Source organism: Salvelinus namaycush, unplaced genomic scaffold, assembly GCF_016432855.1.
Source record: "Salvelinus namaycush isolate Seneca unplaced genomic scaffold, SaNama_1.0 Scaffold1905, whole genome shotgun sequence".
Lineage (NCBI taxonomy): Eukaryota > Metazoa > Chordata > Actinopteri > Salmoniformes > Salmonidae > Salvelinus > Salvelinus namaycush.
In genome coordinates, this window is record NW_024058681.1 from 22,031 (window position 1) to 45,495 (window position 23,465).

The 23,465-nt window shown below is 44.1% G+C and overlaps 1 protein-coding gene across 1 annotated transcript in view; it reads right to left on the reverse strand.

Annotated features, from left to right (window-relative positions):
* LOC120037830 (puratrophin-1-like) overlaps positions 1-22,444 on the reverse strand; it is a gene marked incomplete at both ends in the record, with an annotated part of 43,534 nt that extends 21,090 nt beyond the window's left edge. The window contains 2 exons of the mRNA XM_038983799.1: positions 1,838-1,976; positions 22,296-22,444. Coding sequence (XP_038839727.1) covers positions 1,838-1,976; positions 22,296-22,444 — 288 coding nt within the window. The remainder of the gene's footprint in view (positions 1-1,837; positions 1,977-22,295) is intronic.
* Positions 22,445-23,465: the final 1,021 nt, after the last annotated feature.

A 23,465-nucleotide genomic window follows, 5' to 3' on the forward strand; every position in this document is an offset into this window, starting at 1 on the left:
ACCAGCCCCTATCCCTATAACCAGCCCCTATCCCTATAACCAGCCCCTATCCCCTATCCCTATAACCAGCCCCTAGTCCCTATAACCAGCCCCTATCCCTATAACCAGCCCCTATCCCTATAACCAGCCCCTATCCCCTATCCCTATAACCAGCCCCTAGTCCCTATAACCAGCCCCTATCCCTATAACCAGCCCCTAACCCTATAACCAGCCCCTATCCCCTATCCCTATAACCAGCCCCTAGTCCCTATAACCAGCCCCTATCCCTATAACCAGTCCCTATCCCTATAACCAGCCCCTATCCCTATAACCAGTCCCTATCCCTATAACCAGCCCCTATCCCTATAACCAGCCCCTAACCCTATGACCAGCCCCTATCCCCTATAACCAGCCCCTAGTCCCTATAACCAGCCCCTATCCCTATAACCAGCCCCTATCCCTATAACCAGCCCCTAGTCCCAATAACAAGCCCCTAGTCCCAATAAACAGCCCCTATCCCTATAACCAGCCCCTATCCTATAACGATCCCCTATCCCTATAACCAGCCCCTATCCCTATAACCAGCCCCTATCCCTATAACCAGCCCCTAGTCCCTATAACCAGCCCCTAGTCCCTATAACCATCCCCTATCCCTATAACCATCCCCTATCCCTATAACCAGCCCCTATCCCTATAACCAGCCCCTAGTCCCTATAACCATCCCCTATCCCTATAACCATCCCCTATCCCTATAACCAGCCCCTATCCCTATAACCAGCCCCTATCCCCTATAACCAGTCCCTATCCCTATAACCATCCCCTATCCCCTATAACCAGTCCCTATCCCTTATAACCAGCCCCTAACCCTATAACCAGCCCCTATCCCTATAACCATCCCCTATCCCTATAACCAGCCCCTAGTCCCTATAACCAGCCCTATCCCTATAACCATCCCCTATCCCTATAACCAGCCCCTATCCCTATAACCAGCCCCTATCCCTATAACCAGCCCCTATCCCTATAACCAGCCCCTATCCCCTATCCCTATAACCAGCCCCTATCCCCATAACCAGCCCCTATCCCTATAACCCGCCCCTATCCCCTATAACCAGCCCCTATCCCCTATAACCAGCCCCTATCCCCTATAACCAGCCCCTATCCCTATAACCAGCCCCTATCCCCTATCCCTATAACCAGCCCCTAACCCCTATCCCTATAACCAGCCCCTATCCCTATAACCAGCCCCTAACCCTATAACCAGCCCCTATCCCTATAATCAGCCCCTATCCCCTATCCCTATAACCAGCCCCTAACCCTATAACCAGCCCCTATCCCTATCCCCAGCCGTATCCCCTATCCCTATCCCCAGCCCCTAGCCCTAACCTCACCTCACCTCATTGAATCCCTGCTCCAGACTCTTGAACTCCATGATAAAGTCCAGTTCCTTGAATCCCAGCCCTATACCCCAGCCCCTCTCACCTCCTTGAATCCCAGCCCTATACCCCAGCCTCTCTCACCTCCTTTAATCCCAGCCCCAGCCCTATACCCCAGCCCCTCTCACCTCCTTGAATCCCAGCCCTATACCCCAGCCCCTCTCACCTCCTTGAGTCCCTACCCCAGTCCTAACACCCAGCCCTTCTCACCTCCTTGAATCCCAGCCCTATACCCCAGCCCCTCTCACCTCCTTGAATCCCTGCTCCAGCCCTATACCCCAGCCCCTCTCACCTCCTTGAATCCCAGCCCTATACCCCAGCCCCTCTCACCTCCTTGAATCCCAGCCCTATACCCCAGCCCCTCTCACCTCCTTGAATCCCTGCTCCAGCCCTATACCCCAGTCCTAACACCCAGCCCCTCTCACCTCCTTGAATCCCTGCTCCAGACTCTTGAACTCCATGATAAAGTCCAGTTCCTGAGTGCGTTGGTTGGACAGCATCACCAGCCTGTGAACCAGCTCATCCACCTGATCATACAGACCAGCCACAACCTCTACGGCATCTCTGGAGGGACACACAGAGAGAGAGAGATAGTCCTTTAGACTTCCAGCAGCACAGAGAGAGAGAGATAGTCCTTTAGACTTCCAGCAGCACAGAGAGAGGCAGGCTCCTTTAGAAGACAGTACAGTAGTTCCTCAGTCCAATACAACTTTTCCTCTTTCTTTGCACAGTAGAAACAGGACACTTTCAGCTAGGATAGACTCTCTCTGACTCAGAGGACAGCTAGGATAGACTCTCTCTGACTCAGAGGACAGCTAGGATAGACTCTCTCTGACTCAGAGGACAGCTAGGATAGACTCTCTCTGACTCAGAGGACAGCTAGGATAGACTCTCTCTGACTCAGAGGACAGCTAGGATAGACTCTCTCTGACTCAGAGGACAGCTAGGATAGACTCTCGACTCAGAGGACAGCTAGGATAGACTCTCTCTGACTCAGAGGACAGCTAGGATAGACTCTCTTGACTCAGAGGACAGCTAGGATAGACTCTCTCTGACTCAGAGGACAGCTAGGATAGACTCTCTCTGACTCCGAGGACAGCTAGGATAGACTCTCTCTGACTCAGAGGACTATCTTTCACCAAAATCAAACTTCTGATGTTTTAACTGTAGAGGAAAGATGAGAGTGTAATGTCGACCGTCCTCTCTGAAGAAAAGTAAATATTTCCCCCCTCAGTGCTGTCTTTAGTTGATGCTAGTCAGAGCCGTTCTGTGGTACTACTGCACACTGTGGTCATCACTGACACGGACTGACAGGGCAGGCTGACATCTCACTGGATCACCAGTTGAATTGATTGACATGGGATTGGATGTTTTGATTGAGTTGAGGGATGAGAGATGAGAGTTTTGATTGGATGAGCTGGTTTGAGTGACAGAGCAGCGTGTGTGTGTGTGTGTGTGTGTGTGTGTACTCTACCGTGTCTATCTGCTTCCTTGTCCGTTGTGTGTGTGTGTTGTTAAGGAAACATTAGCTCAGGGCTCCAGCAGCAGACACTGACTGAGTACATTGTGAAGGAAGCCTGGGCTGAAGCCCGGGTGGATGACGACAACATGACTTCATAGCCCCTAGCTGGCTCTACTGTAGTCCAGTATTACAGTACACTGCATTGTCCTCACGCTATACTGTACAGCAATACTCTGTTTCCCCTACAGTTAGACCAACTCACACAACAGTTAGACCAACTCACACAACAGTTAGACCAACTCACACACAACAGTTAGACCAACTCACACACAACAGTTAGACCAACTCACACACACAACAGTTAGTCCAACTCACACACAACAGTTAGACCAACTCACACTCACACAACAGTTAGCCCAACTCACACACAACAGTTAGACCAACTCACACACAACAGTTAGACCAACTCACACACAACAGTTAGACCAACTCACACACAACAGTTAGACCAACTCACACAACAGTTAGACCAACTCACACACAACAGTTAGACCAACTCACACACAACAGTTAGACCAACTCACACTCACACAACAGTTAGTCCAACTCACACTCACACAACAGTTAGCCCAACTCACACACAACAGTTAGACCAACTCACACTCACACAACAGTTAGTCCAACTCACACACAACAGTTAGACCAACTCACACTCACACAACAGTTAGACCAACTCACACGCAACAGTTAGACCAACTCACACACAACAGTTAGACCAACTCACACACAACAGTTAGACCAACTCACACACACACAACAGTTAGACCAACTCACACACACAACAGTTAGACCAACTCACACACAACAGTTAGTCCAACTCACACACAACAGTTAGACCAACTCACACACACACAACAGTTAGACCAACTCACACACAACAGTTAGACCAACTCACACACAACAGTTAGACCAACTCACACGCAACAGTTAGTCCAACTCACACACAACAGTTAGCCCAACTCACACACAACAGTTAGCCCAACTCACACACAACAGTTAGACCAACTCACACACAACAGTTAGACCAACTCACACACAACAGTTAGCCCAACTCACACACAACAGTTAGTCCAACTCACACACAACAGTTAGCCCAACTCACACACAACAGTTAGCCCAACTCACACACAACAGTTAGACCAACTCACACACAACAGTTAGACCAACTCACACACAACAGTTAGCCCAACTCACACACAACAGTTAGACCAACTCACACACAACAGTTAGACCAACTCACACACAACAGTTAGACCAACTCACACGCAACAGTTAGTCCAACTCACACACAACAGTTAGACCGACTCACACACAACAGTTAGACCAACTCACACACAACAGTTAGACCAACTCACACACACAACAGTTAGACCAACTCACACACAACAGTTAGACCAACTCACACACAACAGTTAGCCCAACTCACACACAACAGTTAGCCCAACTCACACACAACAGTTAGCCCAACTCACACACAACAGTTAGCCCAACTCACGCACAACAGTTAGTCCAACTCACACAACAGTTAGTCCAACTCACGCACAACAGTTAGTCCAACTCACACAACAGTTAGCCCAACTCACACACAACAGTTAGACCAACTCACACAACAGTTAGTCCAACTCACACACAACAGTTAGCCCAACTCACACACAACAGTTAGACCAACTCACACACAACAGTTAGACCAACTCACACACAACAGTTAGCCCAACTCACACACAACAGTTAGACCAACTCACACAACAGTTAGCCCAACTCACACACAACAGTTAGCCCAACTCACGCACAACAGTTAGACCAACTCACACACAACAGTTAGCCCAACTCACACACAACAGTTAGTGGTTAGAGCGTTGGACTAGTAACCAGCAGGTAGACTAGTGGTTAGAGCGTTGGACTAGTAACCAGCAGGTAGACTAGTGGTTAGAGCGTTGGGTCAGTAACTGAAAGGTTGCTGGGTGGCTGGATCGAATCCCCAAGGTAAACATCTGTCGTTCTGCCCCTGAACAAGGCAGTTAACCCACTGTTCCCCTGAACAAGGCAGTTAACCCACTGTTCCCCTGAACAAGGCAGTTAACCCACTGTTCCCCTCAACAAGGCAGTTAACCCACTGTTCCCCTGAACAAGGCAGTTAACCCACTGTTCCCCTCAACAAGGCAGTTAACCCACTGTTCCCCTCAACAAGGCAGTTAACCCACTGTTCCCCTGAACAAGGCAGTTAACCCACTGTTCCCCTGAACAAGGCAGTTAACCCACTGTTCCCCTGAACAAGGCAGTTAACCCACTGTTCCCCTGAACAAGGCAGTTAACCCACTGTTCCCCTCAACAAGGCAGTTAACCCACTGTTCCCCTCAACAAGGCAGTTAACCCACTGTTCCCCTGAACAAGGCAGTTAACCCACTGTTCCCCTGAACAAGGCAGTTAACCCACTGTTCCCCTGAACAAGGCAGTTAACCCACCGTTCCCCTGAACAAGGCAGTTAACCCACCGTTCCCCTGAACAAGGCAGTTAACCCACTGTTCCCCTGAACAAGGCAGTTAACCCACTGTTCCCCTGAACAAGGCAGTTAACCCACTGTTCCCCTGAACAAGGCAGTTAATCCACTGTTCCCCTGAACAAGGCAGTTAACCCACTGTTCCCCTGAACAAGGCAGTTAACCCACTGTTCCCCTGAACAAGGCAGTTAACCCACTGTTCCCCTGAACAAGGCAGTTAACCCACTGTTCCCCTGAACAAGACAGTTAACCCACTGTTCCCCTGAACAAGGCAGTTAACCCACTGTTTCCCTGAACAAGGCAGTTAACCCACTGTTCCCCTGAACAAGGCAGTTAACCCACTGTTCCCCTGAACAAGGCAGTTAACCCACTGTTCCCCTGAACAAGGCAGTTAACCCACTGTTTCCCTGAACAAGGCAGTTAACCCACTGTTCCCCTGAACAAGGCAGTTAACCCACTGTTCCCCTGAACAAGACAGTTAACCCACTGTTCCCCTGAACAAGGCAGTTAACCCACTGTTCCCCTGAACAAGGCAGTTAACCCACTGTTCCCCTGAACAAGACAGTTAACCCACTGTTCCCCTGAACAAGGCAGTTAACCCACTGTTCCCCTGAACAAGACAGTTAACCCACTGTTCCCCTGAACAAGGCAGTTAACCCACCGTTCCCCTGAACAAGGCAGTTAACCCACTGTTCCCCTGAACAAGGCAGTTAACCCACTGTTCCCCTGAACAAGACAGTTAACCCACTGTTCCCCTGAACAAGGCAGTTAACCCACTGTTCCCCTGAACAAGGCAGTTAACCCACTGTTCCCCTGAACAAGGCAGTTAACCCACTGTTCCCCGGGTGCCGAAGACGTGAATGTCGATTATGGCAGCCCCCCCCCCCCCCCACCTCTCTGATTCAGGGGTTTGGGTTAAATGCGGAAGACACCATTTCAGTTGAATACATTCAGTTGTACAACTGACCAGGTATCCCACCTTTCCTTTCTGAACACACTCTGTCTGCCCCCTGCTGGCAGAGATAGGGGACACACACAACAAAACTACAAAATCAAATCAACTTTATTCCGGTGAATTGGTGTAGAATGACTTGACTGTCATGTTGCCCCAGCAACGGTAGAACCAGCGTGGTGCTGCCCTAGCGACAGGCTGGTCGGCAGGGGTTCTGTTGTCATGCTAATGTCTGGCGGCATGCTGACTGGAACCAGGCTGTCAATCACAATCGCTTTGTCCAGGAAAAAAGAGAAGGATGGGCTTAGGAAGGCGTCTTCCTGAACTGTCACAACTGAGACGGACAGACAGTGGGCTTTGGTTTTGGCTGTGGGATCTGATAGGCTGGGCCAGGGAGGGTGGGAGGGAGTTGTTCACAGCCTCAAATGGAGACTGTGTGTAAATCATAAACAAATGCAAGGCGCAGAAACACCCACGGCGAGGGGTCCCGTCAGTCTGCTGATGGAGGATCAATGGTACACAATGAGTCTGGATCTCTGTGTATCTCCTCAGTAGGGGATCAATGGTAAACAATGAGTCTGGATCTCTGTGTGTCTCCTCAGTAGAGGATCAATGGTAAACAATGAGTCTGGATCTCTGTGTGTCTCCTCAGTAGAGGATCAATGGTAAACAATGAGTCTGGATCTCTGTGTGTCTCCTCAGTAGGGGATCAATGGTACACAATGAGTCTGGATCTCTGTGTGTCTCCTCAGTAGAGGATCAATGGTACACAATGAGTCTGGATCTCTGTGTGTCTCCTCAGTAGGGGATCAATGGTACACAATGAGTCTGGATCTCTGTGTGTCTCCTCAGTAGGGGATCAATGGTACACAATGAGTCTGGATCTCTGTGTGTCTCCTCAGTAGGGGATCAATGGTACACAATGAGTCTGGATCTCTGTGTGTCTCCTCAGTAGGGGATCAATGGTTCACAATGAGTCTGGATCTCTGTGTGTCTCCTCAGTAGGGGATCAATGGTACACAATGAGTCTGGATCTCTGTGTGTCTCCTCAGTAGGGGATCAATGGTAAACAATGAGTCTGGATCTCTGTGTGTCTCCTCAGTAGAGGATCAATGGTACACAATGAGTCTGGATCTCTGTGTGTCTCCTCAGTAGAGGATCAATGGTACACAATGAGTCTGGATCTCTGTGTGTCTCCTCAGTAGGGGATCAATGGTACACAATGAGTCTGGATCTCTGTGTGTCTCCTCAGTAGAGGATCAATGGTACACAATGAGTCTGGATCTCTGTGTGTCTCCTCAGTAGGGGATCAATGGTACACAATGAGTCTGGATCTCTGTGTGTCTCCTCAGTAGGGGATCAATGGTACACAATGAGTCTGGATCTCTGTGTGTCTCCTCAGTAGGGGATCAATGGTTCACAATGAGTCTGGATCTCTGTGTGTCTCCTCAGTAGGGGATCAATGGTACACAATGAGTCTGGATCTCTGTGTGTCTCCTCAGTAGGGGATCAATGGTACACAATGAGTCTGGATCTCTGTGTGTCTCCTCAGTAGGGGATCAATGGTACACAATGAGTCTGGATCTCTGTGTGTCTCCTCAGTAGGGGATCAATGGTACACAATGAGTCTGGATCTCTGTGTGTCTCCTCAGTAGAGGATCAATGGTACACAATGAGTCTGGATCTCTGTGTGTCTCCTCAGTAGAGGATCAATGGTACACAATGAGTCTGGATCTCTGTGTGTCTCCTCAGTAGGGGATCAATGGTTCACAATGAGTCTGGATCTCTGTGTGTCTCCTCAGTAGGGGATCAATGGTACACAATGAGTCTGGATCTCTGTGTGTCTCCTCAGTAGAGGATCAATGGTACACAATGAGTCTGGATCTCTGTGTGTCTCCTCAGTAGGGGATTGACGGTTCAATAGTGTGTTATAATCCAGCTACGACCTGGGGCCTTGTAGGACAGAGAGAAGCTTCATATGGAGATCACTGAGAGTCGTAGAGATGACCTTGACTACAACGCCAGTAGTGACATACTTTATTATAACACAGGTCTATAACTACAGTAGATATTATAACACAGGTCTATAACTACAGTAGATATTATAACACAGGCCTATAACTACAGTAGATATTATAACACAGGTCTATAACTACAGTAGATATTATAACACAGGTCTATAACTACAGTAGATATTATAACACAGGCCTATAACTACAGTAGATATTATAACACAGGCCTATAACTACAGTAGATATTATAACACAGGTCTATAACTACAGTAGATATTATAACACAGGCCTATAACTACAGTAGATATTATAACACAGGCCTATACAGTAGATATTATAACACAGGCCTACAGTAGATATTATAACACAGGTCTATAACTACAGTAGATATTATAACACAGGTCTACAGTAGATATTATAACACAGGCCTATAACTACAGTAGATATTATAACACAGGTCTATAACTACAGTAGATATTATAACACAGGCCTATAACTACAGTATATATTATAACACAGGCCTATAACTACAGTAGATATTATAACACAGGTCTATAACTACAGTATATATTATAACACAGGTCTATAACTACAGTAGATATTATAACACAGGCCTATAACTACAGTATATATTATAACACAGGTCTATAACTACAGTAGATATTATAACACAGGCCTATAACTACAGTAGATATTATAACACAGGTCTATAACTACAGTAGATATTATAACACAGGCCTATAACTACAGTAGATATTATAACACAGGCCTATAACTACAGTAGATATTATAACACAGGCCTATAACTACAGTAGATATTATAACACAGGTCTATAACTACAGTAGATATTATAACACAGGTCTATAACTACAGTAGATATTATAACACAGGCCTATAACTACAGTAGATATTATAACACAGGTCTATAACTACAGTATATATTATAACACAGGTCTATAACTACAGTAGATATTATAACACAGGCCTACAGTAGATATTATAACACAGGCCTATAACTACAGTATATACTATAACACAGGTCTATAACTACAGTAGATATTATAACACAGGTCTATAACTACAGTAGATATTATAACACAGGTCTATAACTACAGTAGATATTATAACACAGGCCTATAACTACAGTAGATATTATAACACAGGTCTACAGTAGATATTATAACACAGGTCTATAACTACAGTAGATATTATAACACAGGTCTATAACTACAGTAGATATTATAACACAGGTCTATAACTACAGTAGATATTATAACACAGGCCTATAACTACAGTAGATATTATAACACAGGCCTATACAGTAGATATTATAACACAGGTCTATAACTACAGTAGATATTATAACACAGGTCTACAGTAGATATTATAACACAGGTCTATAACTACAGTAGATATTATAACACAGGCCTATAACTACAGTAGATATTATAACACAGGTCTATAACTACAGTAGATATTATAACACAGGTCTATAACTACAGTAGATATTATAACACAGGTCTATAACTACAGTAGATATTATAACACAGGTCTATAACTACAGTAGATATTATAACACAGGACTACAGTAGATATTATAACACAGGTCTATAACTACAGTAGATATTATAACACAGGTCTATAACTACAGTAGATATTATAACACAGGCCTATAACTACAGTAGATATTATAACACAGGTCTACAGTAGATATTATAACACAGGTCTATAACTACAGTATATATTATAACACAGGTCTATAACTACAGTAGATATTATAACACAGGACTACAGTAGATATTATAACACAGGCCTATAACTACAGTAGATATTATAACACAGGACTATAACTACAGTAGATATTATAACACAGGTCTACAGTAGATATTATAACACAGGCCTATAACTACAGTAGATATTATAACACAGGCCTATAACTACAGTAGATATTATAACACAGGCCTATAACTACAGTAGATATTATAACACAGGTCTACAGTAGATATTATAACACAGGCCTATAACTACAGTAGATATTATAACACAGGTCTATAACTACAGTAGATATTATAACACAGGTCTATAACTACAGTAGATATTATAACACAGGCCTATAACTACAGTATATACTATAACACAGGCCTATAACTACAGTAGATATAACACAGGCCTATAACTACAGTAGATATTATAACACAGGTCTACAGTAGATATTATAACACAGGTCTATAACTACAGTAGATATTATAACACAGGTCTATAACTACAGTAGATATTATAACACAGGCCTATAACTACAGTAGATATTATAACACAGGCCTATAACTACAGTAGATATTATAACACAGGCCTATACAGTAGATATTATAACACAGGTCTATAACTACAGTAGATATTATAACACAGGTCTATAACTACAGTAGATATTATAACACAGGTCTATAACTACAGTAGATATTATAACACAGGTCTACAGTAGATATTATAACACAGGTCTATAACTACAGTATATATTATAACACAGGCCTATAACTACAGTAGATATTATAACACAGGGCTATAGCTACAGTAGATATTATAACACAGGTCTACAGTAGATATTATAACACAGGTCTATAACTACAGTAGATATTATAACACAGGCCTATAACTACAGTAGATATTATAACACAGGCCTATAACTACAGTAGATATTATAACACAGGTCTATAACTACAGTAGATATTATAACACAGGTCTATAACTACAGTAGATATTATAACACAGGTCTATAACTACAGTATATATTATAACACAGGCCTATAACTACAGTAGATATTATAACACAGGTCTATAACTACAGTAGATATTATAACACAGGTCTACAGTAGATATTATAACACAGGTCTATAACTACAGTAGATATTATAACACAGGACTACAGTAGATATTATAACACAGGTCTATAACTACAGTAGATATTATAACACAAGTCTATAACTACAGTAGATATTATAACACAGGCCTATAACTACAGTAGATATTATAACACAGGTCTACAGTAGATATTATAACACAGGTCTATAACTACAGTATATATTATAACACAGGTCTATAACTACAGTAGATATTATAACACAGGACTACAGTAGATATTATAACACAGGCCTATAACTACAGTAGATATTATAACACAGGACTATAACTACAGTAGATATTATAACACAGGTCTACAGTAGATATTATAACACAGGCCTATAACTACAGTAGATATTATAACACAGGCCTATAACTACAGTAGATATTATAACACAGGTCTATAACTACAGTAGATATTATAACACAGGCCTATAACTACAGTAGATATTATAACACAGGCCTATAACTACAGTAGATATTATAACACAGGTCTACAGTAGATATTATAACACAGGCCTACAGTAGATATTATAACACAGGTCTATAACTACAGTAGATATTATAACACAGGCCTATAACTACAGTAGATATTATAACACAGGTCTATAACTACAGTAGATATTATAACACAGGTCTACAGTAGATATTATAACACAGGCCTACAGTAGATATTATAACACAGGTCTATAACTACAGTAGATATTATAACACAGGCCTATAACTACAGTAGATATTATAACACAGGCCTATAACTACAGTAGATATTATAACACAGGTCTATAACTACAGTAGATATTATAACACAGGTCTATAACTACAGTAGATATTATAACACAGGTCTATAACTACAGTAGATATTATAACACAGGACTACAGTAGATATTATAACACAGGTCTATAACTACAGTAGATATTATAACACAAGTCTATAACTACAGTAGATATTATAACACAGGCCTATAACTACAGTAGATATTATAACACAGGTCTACAGTAGATATTATAACACAGGTCTATAACTACAGTATATATTATAACACAGGTCTATAACTACAGTAGATATTATAACACAGGACTACAGTAGATATTATAACACAGGCCTATAACTACAGTAGATATTATAACACAGGACTATAACTACAGTAGATATTATAACACAGGTCTATAACTACAGTAGATATTATAACCCTAACCCTATAACCACAGTAGATATTATAACACAGGTCTACAGTAGATATTATAACACAGGTCTACAGTAGATATTATAACACAGGCCTATAACTACAGTAGATATTATAACACAGGCCTATAACTACAGTAGATATTATAACACAGGTCTATAACTACAGTAGATATTATAACACAGGCCTATAACTACAGTAGATATTATAACACAGGCCTATAACTACAGTAGATATTATAACACAGGTCTACAGTAGATATTATAACACAGGCCTATAACTACAGTATATATTATAACACAGGTCTATAACTACAGTAGATATTATAACACAGGCCTATAACTACAGTAGATATTATAACACAGGCCTACAGTAGATATTATAACACAGGCCTACAGTAGATATTATAACACAGGTCTATAACTACAGTAGATATTATAACACAGGCCTATAACTACAGTAGATATTATAACACAGGTCTATAACTACAGTAGATATTATAACACAGGTCTACAGTAGATATTATAACACAGGCCTACAGTAGATATTATAACACAGGTCTATAACTACAGTAGATATTATAACACAGGCCTATAACTACAGTAGATATTATAACACAGGCCTATAACTACAGTAGATATTATAACACAGGTCTATAACTACAGTAGATATTATAACACAGGTCTATAACTACAGTAGATATTATAACACAGGTCTATAACTACAGTAGATATTATAACACAGGCCTATAACTACAGTAGATATTATAACACAGGTCTATAACTACAGTAGATATTATAACACAGGCCTATAACTACAGTAGATATTATAACACAGGTCTATAACTACAGTAGATATTATAACACAGGTCTACAGTAGATATTATAACACAGGTCTATAACTACAGTAGATATTATAACACAGGCCTATAACTACAGTAGATATTATAACACAGGTCTATAACTACAGTAGATATTATAACACAGGCCTATAACTACAGTAGATATTATAACACAGGTCTATAACTACAGTAGATATTATAACACAGGCCTATAACTACAGTAGATATTATAACCCTAACCCTATAACCACAGTAGATATTATAACATAATAATAATTATAACAATTATAACAATACGACCCCATACTGACACACCAGGTCTCATAACAACCCCTATGAGACTAGGGGTTGTTATCAGTTTGTATAACAGCAGCATATCACCCTGCATCCCACTGCTGTCTTGCCTCTGAAGCTAAGCAGGGTTGGTCCTGGTCGGTCCCTGGATGGGAGACCAGATGCTGCTGGAAGTGGTGTTGGAGGGCCAGTAGGAGGCACTCTTTCCTCTGGTCTAAACAAAGATCCCAATGCCCCAGGGCAGTGATTGGGGACACTGCTCTGTGTAGGGTGCTGTCTTTTGGATGGGATGTTAAACGGGTGTCCTGACTCTCTGTGGTCACTAAACATCCCATGGTACTTATCATAAGAGTAGCTGACCAGAACCAAAACAAGTCCTCAGTCTTTCTGTTGTCATGTCTCCACTCCTCCTACAGCCGACCAGAACCAAAACAAGTCCTCAGTCTTTCTGTTGTCATGTCTCCACTCCTCCTACAGCCGACCAGAACCAAAACAAGTCCCTCAGTCTTTCTGTTGTCATGTCTCCATTCATCCTACATGTCCATCACACCATGCCGTTCTCTCCGATCTCCTCATAAAGCCCTGACTTCCTCCCAAAACAAGGACACAGGTCCTTTAAGACTGACCCCAAAGACACAATACACAGACAAAGCATTTCTCTGACTCGGACAACCCCACCAGCACAGGAAAAATAAACATATCAAAAGCATTTCTCTGACTCGGACAACCCCACCAGCACAGGAAAAATAAACATATCAAAAGCATTTCTCTGACTCGGACAACCCCACCAGCACAGGAAAAATAAACATATCAAAAGCATTTCTCTGACTCGGACAACCCCACCAGCACAGGAAAAATAAACATATCAAAAGCATTTATCTGCAAGGCCCCAGAAGTTAGGAACTAGAGGGAACCCCCCCCCCCCCCATGTTTGAGTGAGTTGGAAATGCCCTCTAGTCAGGAGCAGGTAGGGAGAGTACATTCCTGAGCAATGGGAGGGGTGTGGCGGGCAGAGCCTGAGGTGACAGAGAGGGATCAGGAGAGGGGTTAGTCACAGGAAGGAAGTAGACTGAATCACATCATGACATAACAGCAGGGGGAAGCACTGCTAGCTGGTGACCACAGACATAGGCTGGGTCCCTAATGACATAACAGCAGGGGGAAGCACTGCTAGCTGGTGACCACAGACATAGACTGGGTCCCTAATGACATAACAGCAGGGGGAAGCACTGCTAGCTGGTGACAACAGACATAGGCTGGGTCCCTAATGACATAACAGCAGGGGGGAACACTGCTAGCTGGTGACAACAGACATAGGCTGGGTCCCTAATGACATAACAGCAGGGGGAAGCACTGCTAGCTGGTGACCACAGACATAGGCTGGGTCCCTAATGACATAACAGCAGGGGGGAACACTGCTAGCTGGTGACAACAGACATAGGCTGGGTCCCTAATGACATAACAGCAGGGGGAAGCACTGCTAGCTGGTGACCACAGACATAGGCTGGGTCCCTAATGACATAACAGCAGGGGGAAGCACTGCTAGCTGGTGACAACAGACATAGGCTGGGTCCCTAATGACATAACAGCAGGGGGAAACACTGCTAGCTGGTGACAACAGACATAGGCTGGGTCCCTAATGACATAACAGCAGGGGGAAGCACTGCTAGCTGGTGACCACAGACATAGGCTGGGTCCCTAATGACATAACAGCAGGGGGAAGCACTGCTAGCTGGTGACAACAGACATAGGCTGGGTCCCTAATGACATAACAGCAGGGGGAACACTGCTAGCTGGTGACAACAGACATAGGCTGGGTCCCTAATGACATAACAGCAGGGGGAAGCACTGCTAGCTGGTGACAACAGACATAGGCTGGGTCCCTAATGACATAACAGCAGGGGGAAGCACTGCTAGCTGGTGACAACAGACATAGGCTGGGTCCCTAATGACATAACAGCAGGGGGAAGCACTGCTAGCTGGTGACAACAGACATAGACTGGGTCCCTAATGACATAACAGCAGGGGGAAGCACTGCTAGCTGGTGACCACAGACATAGGCTGGGTCCCTAATGACATAACAGCAGGAGGAAGCACTGCTAGCTGGTGACAACAGACATAGGCTGGGTCCCTAATGACATAACAGCAGGGGGGAACACTGCTAGCTGGTGACAACAGACATAGACTGGGTCCCTAATGACATAACAGCAGGGGGAAGCACTGCTAGCTGGTGACAACAGACATAGGCTGGGTCCCTAATGACATAACAGCAGGGGGAAGCACTGCTAGCTGGTGACAACAGACATAGGCTGGGTCCCTAATGACATAACAGCAGGGGGAAGCACTGCTAGCTGGTGACAACAGACATAGACTGGGTCCCTAATGACATAACAGCAGGGGGAAGCACTGCTAGCTGGTGACCACAGACATAGGCTGGGTCCCTAATGACATAACAGCAGGGGGAAGCACTGCTAGCTGGTGACCACAGACATAGGCTGGGTCCCTAATGACATAACAGCAGGGGGAAGCACTGCTAGCTGGTGACAACAGACATAGGCTGGGTCCCTAATGACATAACAGCAGGGGGAAGCACTGCTAGCTGGTGACCACAGACATAGGCTGGGTCCCTAATGACATAACAGCAGGGGGAAGCACTGCTAGCTGGTGACCACAGACATAGGCTGGGTCCCTAATGACATAACAGCAGGGGGAAACACTGCTAGCTGGTGACCACAGACATAGGCTGGGTCCCTAATGACATAACAGCAGGGGGAAGCACTGCTAGCTGGTGACCACAGACATAGGCTGGGTCCCTAATGACATAACAGCAGGGGGAAGCACTGCTAGCTGGTGACAACAGACATAGGCTGGGTCCCTAATGACATAACAGCAGGGGGAAGCACTGCTAGCTGGTGACCACCCTAATGATTCCCTATGGGTGTAGACATAACACGGAGACATTAAGACACACAGGAGACATTAAGACAACAGGAGACATTAAGACACACAGGAGACATTAAGACAACAGGAGACATTAAGACAACAGGAGACATTAAGACACACAAGAGACATTAAGACACACAGGAGACATTAAGACACACAGGAGACATTAAGACAACACAGGAGACATTAAGACAACACAGGAGACATTAAGACAACAGGAGACATTAAGACAACAGGAGACATTAAGACAACACAGGAGACATTAAGACACACAGGAGACATTAAGACACACAGGAGACATTAAGACAACACAGGAGACATTAAGACAACACAGGAGACATTAAGACAACACAGGAGACATTAAGACAACATGAGACATTAAGACAACAGGAGACATTAAGACAACAGGAGACATTAAGACAACAGGAGACATTAAGACACACAGGAGACATTAAGACAACAGGAGACATTAAGACAACAGGAGACATTAAGACACACAGGAGACATTAAGACAACAGGAGACATTAAGACAACACAGGAGACATTAAGACACACAGGAGACATTAAGACAACAGGAGACATTAATACAACAGGAGACATTAAGACAACAGGAGACATTAAGACACACAGGAGACATTAAGACACACAGGAGACATTAAGACAACAGGAGACATTAAGACAACATGAGACATTAAGACACACAGGAGACATTAATACAACAGGAGACATTAAGACACACAGGAGACATTAAGACAACAGGAGACATTAATACAACAGGAGACATTAATACACACAGGAGACATTAAGACAACAGGGGACATTAATACACACAGGAGACGTTAAGACAACAGGAGACATTAAGACAACAGGAGACATTAAGACAACAGGAGACATTAAGACACACAGGAGACATTAAGACACACAGGAGACATTAAGACACACAGGAGCCATTAAGACACACAGGAGCCATTAAGACACACAGGAGCCATTAAGACACACAGGAGACATTAAGACACACAGGAGACATTAAGACACACAGGAGACATTAAGACACACAGGAGACATTAAGACAACAGGAGACATTAAGACAACACAGGAGACATTAAGACAACACAGGAGACATTAAGACACACAGGAGACATTAAGACACACAGGAGACATTAAGACAACAGGAGACATTAAGACAACAGGAGACATTAAGACACATTAAGACAACAGGAGACATTAAGACAACAGGAGACATTAAGACAACATGAGACATTAAGACAACAGGAGACATTAAGACAACAGGAGACATTAAGACAACAGGAGACATTAAGACAACATGAGACATTAAGACAACAGGAGACATTAAGACACATTAAGACAACAGGAGACATTAAGACACACAGGAGACATTAAGACAACATGAGACATTAAGACAACAGGAGACATTAAGACAACAGGAGACATTAAGACAACACAGGAGACATTAAGACACACAGGAGACATTAAGACACACAGGAGACATTAAGACACACAGGAGACATTAAGACACACAGGAGACATTAAGACACACAGGAGACATTAAGACAACAGGAGACATTAAGACAACAGGAGACATTAAGACAACAGGAGACATTAAGACAACAGGAGACATTAAGACAACAGGAGACATTAAGACAACAGGAGACATTAAGACACACAGGAGACATTAAGACAACAGGAGACATTAAGACAACAGGAGACATTAAGACACACAGGAGACATTAAGACACACAGGAGACATTAAGACACACAGGAGACATTAAGACAACACAGGAGACATTAAGACAACACAGGAGACATTAAGACACACAGGAGACATTAAGACACACAGGAGACATTAAGACACACAGGAGACATTAAGACACACAGGAGACATTAAGACAACAGGAGACATTAAGACACACAGGAGACATTAAGACACACAGGAGACATTAAAACAACACAGGAGACATTAAGACACACAGGAGACATTAAGACACACAGGAGACATTAAGACACACAGGAGACATTAATACAACAGGAGACATTAAGACACACAGGAGACAGTAAGACACACAGGAGACATTAAGACAACAGGAGACATTAAGACAACAGGAGACATTAAGACACACAGGAGACATTAAGACACACAGGAGCCATTAAGACACACAGGAGCCATTAAGACACACAGGATACATTAAGACAACAGGATACATTAAGACAACAGGATACATTAAGACAACAGGAGACATTAAGACAACAGGAGACATTAAGACAACAGGAGACATTAAGACACACAGGAGACATTAAGACAACAGGAGACATTAAGACAACAGGAGACATTAAGACAACAGGAGACATTAAGACAACAGGAGACATTAAGACAACACAGGAGACATTAAGACAACACAGGAGACATTAAGACACACATGAGACATTAAGACAACAGGAGACGTTAAGACACACAGGAGACGTTAAGACACACAGGAGACATTAAGACACACAGGAGACATTAAGACAACAGGAGACATTAAGACAACATGAGACATTAAGACAACAGGAGACATTAAGACAACAGGAGACATTAAGACACACAGGAGACATTAAGACAACAGGAGACATTAAGACAACAGGAGACATTAAGACAACAGGAGACATTAAGACACACAGGAGACATTAAGACAACAGGAGACATTAAGACAACAGGAGACATTAAGACAACAGGAGACATTAAGACAACAGGAGACATTAATACACACAGGAGACATTAAGACAACACAGGAGACATTAAGACACACATGAGACATTAAGACAACAGGAGACATTAAGACACACAGGAGACATTAAGACAACAGGAGACATTAAGACACACAGGAGACATTAAGACAACAGGAGACGTTAAGACAACAGGAGACGTTAAGACACACAGGAGACATTAAGACACACAGGAGACATTAAGACAACAGGAGACATTAAGACAACATGAGACATTAAGACAACAGGAGACATTAAGACAACAGGAGACATTAAGACAACAGGAGACATTAAGACAACAGGAGACATTAAGACAACATGAGACATTAAGACAACAGGAGACATTAAGACAACACAGGAGACATTTAAAATGTATGATAAAGGCCAGAGACACCTTAGATGAGAGACAGGAGAGAGAGAGACAGACACAGATACACAGAGAGAGAGAGAGAGAGAGAGAAAGAGAGAGAGAGAGAGAGAGAGAGAGAGAGAGAGAGAGAGAGAGAGAGAGGGAGGGAGAGAAAGAGACAGAGAAAGAGAGAGAGAGAGAGAGACAGAGAAAGAGAGAAAGAGAGAGACAGAGAAAGAGAGAGAAAGAGACGGAGAGAGAGCGAGAGACAGACTCATACATTTCCTCAGTGAAAACAATGTACTGAGCAAATGTCAAATTGGCTTTTTACCAAATTGCCGTACGACAGACCACGTATTCACCCTGCACACCCTAATTGATAAACAAACAAACCAAAACAAAGGCAAAGTCTTCTCATGCTTTGTTGATTTAAAAGAAGAGCCTTCGACTCAATTTGACATGAGGGCCTGCTGTATAAACTTATGGAAAGTGGTGTTCGGGGAAAAACATACAACGTTATAAAATCCATGTACACAAACAACAAGTGTGCGGTTAAAATAGGCAAAAAAAACACACAAATTTCTTTCCACAGGGCCGTGGAGTGAGACAGGGATGCAGCTTGAGCCCCACCCTCTTCAACACATATACAGTGGGGAGAACAAGTATTTGACACACTGCCGATTTTGCAGGTTTTCCTACTTACAAAGCATGTAGAGGTCTGTAATTTTTATCATAGGTACACTTCAACTGTGAGAGACGGAATCTAAAACAAAAATCCAGAAAATCACATTGTATGATTTTTAAGTAATTAATTTGCATTTTATTGCATGACATCAAGTATTTGATACATCAGAAAAGCAGAACTTAATATTTGGTACAGAAACCTTAATAAATAAACCTTAATAAATAAAAATTACAGACCTCTACATGCTTTGTAAGTAGGAAAACCTGCAAAATCGGCAGTGTATCAAATACTTGTTCTCCCCACTGTATATCAACGAATTGGCAAAGGCACTAGAACATTCCTCAGCAGTTCTCTGTCCCATTGAACAACCCCTGGATCCAGATGGAGACGTACTGGACCACAAATACTGACAAACAAACGAGGAGAGAGAGGAGGAGAGAGGGGGAATGTAGGAGAGGAGAGAGGGGAAATGGAGGAGAGGAGAGAGGGGGAATGGAGGAGAGGAGAGAGGGGAAATGGAGGAGAGGAGAGAGGGGGAATGGAGGAGAGGAGAGAGGAGGAGAGAGGGGGAATGGAGGAGAGGAGAGAGGGGAAATGGAGGAGGAGAGAGAAAGAGGAGAGAGGGGGAATGGAGGAGAGGAGAGAGGGGAAATGGAGGAGGAGAGAGAAAGAGGAGAGAGGGGGAATGGAGGAGAAGAGAGAGGGGAGAGGGAGGAAAGGAGAGAGAGAGGAGAGAGGGGAAATGGAGGAGAGGAGAGAAAGAGGAGAGAGGGGAAATGGAGGAGAGGAGAGAAAGAGGAGAGAGGAAATGGAGGACAGGAGAGAGGGGAAATGGAGGACAGGAGAGAGAGAGGAGAGAGGGGAAATGGAGGAGAGGAGAGAGGGGGAATGGAGGAGAGGAGAGAGGGGAGATGGAGGAGAGGAGAGAGAGAGGGGAAATGGAGGAGAGGAGAGAGACGAGGAGAGAGGGGGAATGGAGGAGAGGAGAGAGGAGAGAGGGGGAATGGAGGAGAGGAGGAGAGAGGAGAGAGGGGGAATGGAGGAGAGGAGAGGAGGAGAGAGGGGGAATGGAGGAGAGGAGAGAGGGGAGAGGGAGGAAAGGAGAGAGAGAGGAGAGAGGGGAAATGGAGGAGAGGAGAGAAAGAGGAGAGAGGAAATGGAGGAGAGAGGGGAGAGAGGGGGAATGGAGGACAGGAGAGAGAGAGGGGGAATGGAGGAGAGGAGAGAGGGGGAATGGAGGAGAGGAGAGAGGGGAGAGAGGGGGAATGGAGGTTAGGAGAGAGGAGGAGAGAGGGGGAATGGAGGAGAGGAGAGAGGGGAGATGGAGGAGAGGAGCGAGAGAGGAGAGAGGGGAAATGGAGGAGAGGAGAGAGATGAGGAGAGAGGGGAAATGGAGGAGAGGAGAGAGGGGAAATGGAGGAGAGGAGAGAGACGAGGAGAGAGGGGAAATGGAGGAGAGGGAGGTTGGACTAAGGGAATGAGGGAGAATATAGAGGAGAGGAGAGAGCGTTGGTTGGAGAATGGTGCTGGGCTATATACATGTGTCAAGTTGCTGTGGATACAAGTGTATCTTTAAAGGTGCAATGTGCAGAAATCGCTCCGTCATTTCCCGGTTGATAAAATTATAATAGTTCCCCTTATTTCAGTTTATGTGTGACAAAACAAGCAAGTCTAGTGTAGAGAATCATTGTACCATCTAAACCGCTGTGAAATATATTTTCAATAACCAAACATATTGTATTATCAGCTGTTTGAAGCTGGTGAACAAAACCGAAAGTAAAAGACGCCAAAAATAAAACTGAAGAACAGGAAGCACAGGAATAGAACAGATATACCACTTCTTAGACTTTCAATGACAATGACAGATCTATAACTCATATTGCTATGTGAATCTGTTCGGGTCGCCCATAAAGGTCCATATCCCAGCGCTAACGACCGAAACCATTACCTGTAGTCGTCGCTGAGGCTGACACTGGTTTCCTCTTTACGGAGGCGGGACAGGTTGGCTCCGCCCTCCAGCTGTAATCTAGCCAATCTGCTGTCCTCCAGGACGCTACACATCACACCCCTGTACCTGGCAAGTAACACCTGGGCCTCCTGGGGGGGGAGGAGGAGGGGGAGGGAGGGGAGGAGGACGGGGAGGAGGGGTAGGAAGGGGAGGAGGAGGAGGGGGAGGAGGAGTGGGGAGGATGGGGAGGAGAGGGAGGAGGGGGAGGAAGAGGGGGGAGTTAGTGTTTTATACATGTGTTGTATCACAAGTCAATTAATATGTCTTCTAAACTCTTCCACATATACCAAACACCGTTCTTAAACATTTCCTGTCCTGTAATTCAACTCTACCAACACATGTCATATCCTTCCTAGACGTGGTAGTTACCTCAGCGGTAGCTGGCAGGACAGTAGACTACAGACTATATTAACACGGTAGTTACCTCAGCGGTAGCTGGCAGGACAGTAGACTACAGACTATATTAACACGGTAGTTACCTCAGCGGTAGCTGGCAGGACAGTAGACTACAGACTATATTAACACGGTAGTTACCTCAGCGGTAGCTGGCAGGACAGTAGACTACAGACTATATTAACACGGTAGTTACCTCAGCGGTAGCTGGCAGGGCAGTAGACTACAGACTATATTAACACGGTAGGTACCTCAGCGGTAGCTGGCAGGACAGCAGACTACAGACTATATTAACAGGGTAGTTACCTCAACGGTAGCTGGCAGGACAGTAGACTACAGACTATATTAACACGGTAGTTACCTCAGCGGTAGCTGGCAGGGCAGTAGACTACAGACTATATTAACAGGGTAGTTACCTCAGTGGTAGCTGGCAGGACAGTAGACTACAGACTATATTAACACGGTAGTTACCTCAGCGGTAGCTGGCAGGACAGTAGACTACAGACTATATTAACACGGTAGTTACCTCAGCGGTAGCTGGCAGGACAATAGACTACAGACTATATTAACACGGTAGTTACCTCAGCGGTAGCTGGCAGGACAGTAGACTACAGACTATATTAACACGGTAGTTACCTCAGCGGTAGCTGGCAGGACAGTAGACTACAGACTATATTAACACGGTAGTTACCTCAGCGGTAGCTGGCAGGACAGTAG